The sequence below is a fragment of the Physella acuta genome, unplaced genomic scaffold, assembly GCF_028476545.2.
Source record: "Physella acuta isolate Inbredline_101_S28 unplaced genomic scaffold, ASM2847654v3 ptg002288l, whole genome shotgun sequence".
Classification (NCBI taxonomy): domain Eukaryota; kingdom Metazoa; phylum Mollusca; class Gastropoda; family Physidae; genus Physella; species Physella acuta.
The window spans coordinates 61,176-69,270 of NW_026733786.1; the positions used below are offsets into that span (position 1 = coordinate 61,176).

Below are 8,095 nucleotides of genomic sequence, written 5' to 3' on the forward strand. Positions count from 1 at the left end.
GGAGGGGTACTTGATATTTTCGGGAGGGGGGGGGCGGACACTGGTAAAAGTATGTTTTCTATGTAAATTCCATTAAATTTAGTTTTCTATTTTACGATTGAATTTTAGATATGTGTATGTATTTATTTCTTTAATTCATGTGGGTGAATTTAAACAAAAATTAAATATATTTAATTAAGAGGTAAATTCATGTACTTGTTACCAAAAAACAAACGAATTGAGATGTTGGTATAAAACTCACCTTTCAAATGTATCCATTGCCCCGTATACAATCAGTAGTCAGACCGTAGCGGGACACGTCGCCAGGGCTGTTATCAATGGCGCCCCACACCGTGTGTTTCAGTGACACAATGTGAGATGTGACAAGCCAGTATCAAAATAGATGTACATAACGATCTGTTCTTGTGGTAAGCAAAGTGTGTGAATGGCCAGCAACGTCAAGATAACGACATAGCATTTAACTTTGTTTGTTGTAGCAGGATGAGTAACGGAGACAAGAGAATATATAGTGTCCTATACGTAAGTTTATATATAGGCCTACATTTATTATTCGGAATATTGTTATTAATTTTTTAAACATCCACAAGCGTAAAAATTTATCTGGCAAAAAAATTCCATTGCTTTTTTTGTCGCCATTGACAACGGATGTTGATTTCTAAAGACCTTTTCTTTCAACTATCGGTTTTAACAAATTTGTAGTTCAATAGATCCAATCTGTAAAACTATTTCATATTATTGTTGCTTGTTTTAAATAAACATGCCGGTCAGTCAAAATCCAAAAGAGTGTGGTAAGGAAAAGCGTTATGACTTATAATTCTAGGTTAATTTTTGGCTAATCGTGCTAAAATTGTTATTGATAATTTGATAATTGTTGGTTAGCCTACTGTTTTTTACTTTCTCGTATAAACGAAGTATAGTATAGAGAAAGTATTGTATAAAAAAAAATAAACCAGGAGCGATCTCCCCTAAACTTTCTCGAATATTCTTTTATAAAAAAATTCATGTCTATATACTATATCCCGAGTTCCCATCCCCTGTTTTTTTTATAAAAGAATATTCGAGACAGTTTAGGGGAGATCGCTCCCGGTTTATTTTTTTTTTACTGTTTACTGAAGTTTACTCTTTACAGTTTATACTACTACACTTACTTTGTGTTTAGTACTCTTTCAGAAATAGTAGTGAGTCTACCTACACTACACTCAACCACACTGTAGTACACAGCGCTTTGGACCTAGTTGTTAGTCCTAGTTAGAGTCCAAGAAAATAGAATCTAGTCAAGACTAGACTCTAGGCTCTATCATAAGGCCCTCCTAGGTTCACTAGATTAGACTTAGAGAGTAAAACTCCATTTTAGCGTATTTTATCCCCCGCTTCACGTTCACCTTTTACCGAGTCCTATATATAATATACAATATCGGGCCTATATAATATATAGTAGATATGTACTTAGTGATTATAATAATAATTATAATAATAATAATAATATCTAGAATCCAGTGATCGACTTATTCTAGTAACCTAGTAAATCAAGAATAATCTAGAATAGATCAAAATCTAGATCTATAATTTAGATATTAGGCCATATTATTGATATTAAAGCATATTTATTTAAATTATTATTTATTATAACAAATGTCCCTCTTCTAAAATCTATTTTCTTTAAAATATCGCTTATGTAAATATTGTACCTACTACTATAATAAACAGTAAACACCTACACTAGCTTCTTCTTCTTCGTTCTTAATTATTAGTGTTGAAGGGGATCGAGATTTATCTGCCAGTGGGTTTGAACTCGAGACTTTGTTTGAATTTATCAACCATGAGCTTTTTGCCAACTCGACCACACTTCCAACACAATTAAGCGTTATGTGTCAACTGGTTATGCGCCATTGAGGCCATTGACTCCGATTTCAGCCTGCTTTTCTTTTTGGATTTGCTTCCATAGCCTTTGTCCAACCAAGAACAAACTACAAGGCAGCAGTTGTTTAATTTTGGAGTTGTCTCTCCTAGAAGAGTGGCTGTCCCCAGCTAACGAGCCTCATCTGCCCGGGGGTTCGAACTCGAGTCTTTTCGGTTTAGCAACCATGAGCTTTACCGACTCGACCACGCCGACCGCTCCTACCCTAGCTATTGACACCACTGATCTTAGATATCTTCTTTTCTTAGGGTGGTTTTATCATGCTCCAGCAAAAAAACAGATTGGTCCCAAGGTGGACTACCCAGCTCCTTCTAACATACCAGGACTTGGGTTTGATGACCCAGCATCGACCCAAAGACCCGAAGTCAGAGAAATGGTGTTCAGAGAAACAGATTCTAAATATATCCGCATGGCCAAGATGGGAGGAAGAAAAGGTAACACTAATTATAAAATTTAATAAGTGATCTGTAACAATATCCAAAATGATTTTTATAAATTAACTTTTCTTGTATTTTATCCAGATTTGTTGTCATTCAAGCCAATCACTAACCACAAAGTTTCCGATGGTCCAGTGGGCTACCCCAGGAATGATTGGTTTTATTTAGAAGACAACAGATTAGAGGATGAAACTGAAAAACCAAAGCAACAACAGTTAGTTATTTATGTTCACTGTGAAAATAATTTTCTTGTTCTTGTATATCTTCACATTTTCTTTAACTTCCTTACTTATAATAACCAATTTAATATTGGAAATTGTTTTTGGGTTTATCTTAGTTCATAACTAAGATTTTCCTTTTTTTAAATTTTGAAATAATATTCTTACAATCTTCAATTTTCTTTTTTTAAATTTAAAACTTTGAGTATTTACCTTCCTAACATCCTCTTAAAAACTATTTTTACTTAACAGGCAGTGGGAGTTTCTTTTGCCTGAATATATGGTACACAAAAGCTACAAGCCATCCTTTGAAGATCCAGAGGTGAGGCCTACCCGCAGTGCTGCCCCCTATCACACAGAAGTAAACTCTGTGATAGAAGAGGGGAGAGCAGCCACAGACAAAACTGTTCGAATTCCTGAGCTGAGAAAACAAGGGTAGGCTTAACTAGTGTGTTTCAGTAAAAACATAAAAACTTGACATGTGTGATTCTTGCTTTGTTTACATCATACATGCTTAACTACAAAGCATGAGCATGCTCAATACTTCTGATTCCCTCTCCTTCTGGCTTGATAAATCCTTTAAACATGGCAAACTGCAACAGGAGGAGGATCTAAGCATGATCTATATCATGTTTTTGTTACCATCCTGTATATTTCCATTAGTCTTTTACTTCTTTACCGACTACATTGTACCAGATTACTAAACTTGAGACACTAAGGTTATATAGCATACACGCTACTACTGGACCACACCTCATTTATAATGCATGCAAAAACTCAGACCAAACAATGTTCTAGCTCATGAACGTTTGTAATACGGAACCATACAACATTGTAAGATTTTTGTATTCTCTCCCCTCACGAAAAATATTTTTACCATGTTTTTAATTATCTATATAAAATATTTTTAAGCCATAACATTTTAAAATTCACATTTGTTTTCTTTAATTAATAGGAACATTTTTTAATTTTTTAAATTACAATATTTATTATTGCATGAAGCAAATAATATTGTCCTAATAAAGAGAAGTGCATTTTGGGTTCCTTGTATGTGTTGAAATTTGTTAAAAATGCCTTATGTTCAGATATATTACTTTACTAAATATAAGGAACTGTAGGATTTATTTTTAGTTTTAGGAGAGAGAGGGGTAACTTTTTTTTTATTTACTATCAGTATAGTTACTGGTCAGCTCATCTAAAATGTTTTTAAAAACCTGATGACTCTCTGGATGGAATTATCTGTTATAGTTAGAGCACTGTTATATCACACTGCAATTAATTTTAAATATTTATTTAAATATTCAAAGATTTTGTGCTATTTTGAATAGGCGGATGAATAACTTCACAGAACTGGCTTACAAGCATTTTTTACTTTAACTCGTAAAATCTCAATATAAGGCTTTACAATATTGCAGTAGGATCTAATAAAAATTTACCATGTCCTTTACTATAAAATGGTGTAATGCATTTTTAAAATCCAAACATTTGTAAACTACCAACATGAGTCAAAGTTCTTGGTGTGGTAGTCTACTGAAATGTTTTATTTTATTTAGGGATAGATAAAAAAGAACCTATTTTATAAAATGCTGCTTGATTCCTTAAATTAGCGCATATTGTTTGTTAACCCTTGAATATGTTTGATGACCAGGTATGGAGTAAGAAATGAGAAGCCAGCACGCCCTGCCCAGAAGCCCCCAGTTAGAGAGAAACCAGTCAAACCCCAGGAGTCTGAGAACTGGCAGGGGCAGCAGGAGAGGAAGAGCAAACCACAGATGTTAGTGTAAGTGGGTACAGGGGTGTTATATAAATGTGATGTGTGTTAGTGGGTAGAGGGGTGTTATATCAATGTGATGTCCTTAAGTGGGTACAGAGGTGTTATAGGCATAAACATGTGATGTGTGTTAGTGGGTGTTACATAAATGTGATGTCTGTAAGTGGTGTTATGAAATGTGATGTAAGCTGCTGCAGGTATATTACATAAATATGATGGCAATAGGTGGATGTATATAATATTTCTAACTATGATTTAATATATTTAAACATACGTGGGTCTATGAATTTTTTCGTTAAAATTCATCATGGTGATTAGTTTCATTCATTGATTACCAGTTTAAATTATGCCCTAAAACAGAATTTATTTTAAAAATTACGCAACTTGAAAATTTCTTGTATTTTTGTTTTTTTTAAACCGATTTTTGAAAATTTGTAATTGTTTTTTCTATTTTTCTAAACATTGACAATACCAGTAATATTAGAATTTAATGATTACTTTAACCGCATTGATTAAGATTGTTAAACTTGCCTAGATTAATTAAAGTGTTTACAATGCTTATTAACTTTTTACATTGAATACTGTATTTATCAATGTATGCTTATTTTTTTTAGTTAATTTCAAGTTCAATTTAGTCTGTTTTTTCGTTTTAGTTGCTCAATTTAAATTTCTCCCACATTGTTTTTTAATTCAACTTTTTAACCTCCCATTAGACCAAGTGAGAAAGAAGAGCCAACGAGCATGAGCAAGCTGCTGTCAGGTGACTACGAGAGACAGTGGTACTCCAAGCTATCAGAGCTGCAGCACCAGGAGCCTCAGGCCCAGCCCAGGGCTGCTGACAGTGAGAGGCAGGCTGGAACTAGTCAGACAAAAACAGCATCTGCGACCCACAGACGGGCCAGGTCAGATATCCACCCCAACAGTGCTCAGAAAACAAAGACCCATGAGGATGAGGATAAGGAGCTCTTCAAACTGTCCAGGTAATTGTACAAGAGTTGAGCCAAATCTGTTTTGTAACACTAAATTTTTAAATGTGTTTATTTTACAACTAAGTTTCAATAGTCCAGAATTCAACATAAATAAAATAAACATTTATAAAACTGGATTTAGTTTCTTTTAACTTGGTTCTCTTCTAAAATTTAAAATACCAAGAAAACTACATCTTACTGTATGCACTTTCTTCCACACATCTCTTTGTGGAGAGATGTAACATTGCACTGCCCCCCCCCCCCCCCCCCCCCCCCACCACCACCACCACATCGTGTCAGCTGCACTCTGACAAAATAAAAAACGTAAATCATTTATTTAGAGAATATATACTAAACCAATGTCTGCCCCGCCTCCATAAAAATTTCAAGTGCCCCCTCTGAAGAAAAATGTATGAAAGCAACTCTGATTTTATGGATGTCACAAAAAAAGGTTCATATTTTAACTTGCCTCATTTGACAAATTTTTTTTTTTTCTTGCAGGTTCAAGAATGTTTCCAGTAAAGTAGACACGTACCAGAGACCAGAACTTTTGACAGCTGCCAATTAAAACAAAAAACTGTTTGCCATATTGTTTCAATGAATCCATCCATCTTTGTTCCACAATAACTATATAACATCTAGTTTTAATAATGAGTAAATTTTCATTTTTGTAACATCTTTATTTTAAATTTAAATATTTTTTTAAAATCACTTTTTATTAACTAAAAGTATTACAAATGAATATCTTTTTTTTGTATGTTGTTTTACTTGTTGCCCAATCTAGTATTATATTTTAGCATTATTCTAGAGCTAGTTGTTTCACTACAATCACTTTGTGTGGGCACAGTTTAAATCTCTGTAAATCATGAACAGGGCATGCCAATAAGAAACAAAACAAGAATGACAAAAACATTTGATAGTCTTATACAATCTTATATTAGATAGTTGAAAATGTTTACAAAAAGTATTATCAAAAGTCCTGATAATTTCTCTGGGAAATATTTCAGCTAAATAAACTTTAATTTATTGAATACTCAAATTTATTTCGACACATTCCTCACACACTGTCAAGGCTTAAAATATAAATATAAATACACACATGCACATATATAAACATACATATTAAATATACTAATATGTGTGCATATGTTTCTTTAAATATATATTTTTACATAGGCCTAGATATGTATATTTACTAATTTATCCTATGATTAATTTACTTGTACTGCTTTAGTAACTATGAAGCATTTACTGTATGCTTTGATTTTCTACAGTAGGTCTATTATGCAGGCACTGTATTTTTTAAATACAATCAAACTCAACTACATGTTTATAAATGATGAATGCTCTTCCTGTATGTAAAATAAACATTCATCTTGACCTAACTAGATTTTGGGTTTTGTTTTTCAGCTGTAAAATGTAAATGTTGCTTTGTACTTTAATTAGCTTTGACCTTAAAAGTATGAGCCTCCTTTAATTTTTATATCATATTCCTTTTCAACTGTTTAACTTTCAGAAGGAGAATGTTGTGTTTAATTTTAAAATTCTATGTGTAAAACCTACACATTTTAAATCACTGTTGTATTTTTATCAACTACATATTTCTATTTAAACCAAGCCAGAAGAATTACACAATTTATAAGCAACTACGTGTTAGTTGAAGATATCAATCCCTATTACGATTTTAAAACATTAAGTTATTCTTTAGTCTCCCACAAGTAAACTATTACTAGTTTTAGACCTATTTACAAAGAGTGAAGTACTGTTACAGTAGGCCTTTAATAATGGGAGGGGGGAGGGGGCTAATGTCATTTGTTTTGTTTTTTAACTGTTATTTAGAATTGACACCTCCCAATTTTTAAGTTACCGTGATGTAGTTGATTTCAGATAAGGATGTAAAAATCCATCAAGCCAATCCGTGTTTATTTTGACCATAAAAAAACTCCCACCAAATGAGTTATCCCCCTTCTCTTCTATATCTTACCATTAGCAATATTACCATCTCTATGTGCATAATTTTTTAGATCATGTAAGTTCATCTGAAGTTTGACTTTGCTAGTACTATGGGACTAGGAGTCTAGGATTGATAGTTCATCTTAAGTTTAGCTTTGATACTAACATTTGGACAAATAAAGGCATTTCGATGCGCTTCATACGCACAAAATAATAATTGTAAAACTAGAACAATACAGGGTAACATTTTACGAGCCCGCTACTCCAATGAATATCGCAGAAAAGTATAGCATATAGTTTTAACCGTATTTTACCAATACACAGTACATGTCACAATTTTGTAGGAGCTAAACTTCACTCTACACCGTCTGAGCCTTTAACACACCATTGATAACAATATAGATCTGATATAATATAGGCATACACGATTCGCAAGATTTTTGTTACCTCCCCTTGTCAGATTCAGGTTCGCATATTATTATTAACACTACAGATCTTTCAATAAACCAAGGGAGATTTAGTATTTTAACATTCTGATACTTTGTTTTATTATACATATTTAGTTTTTGATGTCATATATATATATATATATATATATATATATATATATATATATATATATACATATATATATATATATATATATATATATATATATATATATATATATATATATATATATATATATATATATATATATATATATATATATATATATATATATATACATATATATATATATATATATATATATATATATATATATATATATATATATATATATATATATATATACATATATATATATATATATATATATATATATATAT

The 8,095-nt window shown here is 31.9% G+C and overlaps 1 protein-coding gene across 1 annotated transcript; it reads left to right on the forward strand.

Moving 5' to 3' along the window:
• Nucleotides 1-692: 692 nt before the first annotated feature.
• LOC131932831 (uncharacterized protein C7orf57 homolog) lies at nt 693-6,700 on the forward strand. Its single transcript, XM_059289736.1, has 7 exons — nt 693-788; nt 2,167-2,352; nt 2,440-2,569; nt 2,826-3,008; nt 4,222-4,353; nt 5,058-5,324; nt 5,814-6,700. The coding sequence occupies exons 1-7, from the start codon at nt 758-760 to the stop codon at nt 5,878-5,880; spliced, it is 996 nt and encodes a 331-aa protein (XP_059145719.1). The 5' UTR covers nt 693-757; the 3' UTR covers nt 5,881-6,700.
• Nucleotides 6,701-8,095: the final 1,395 nt, after the last annotated feature.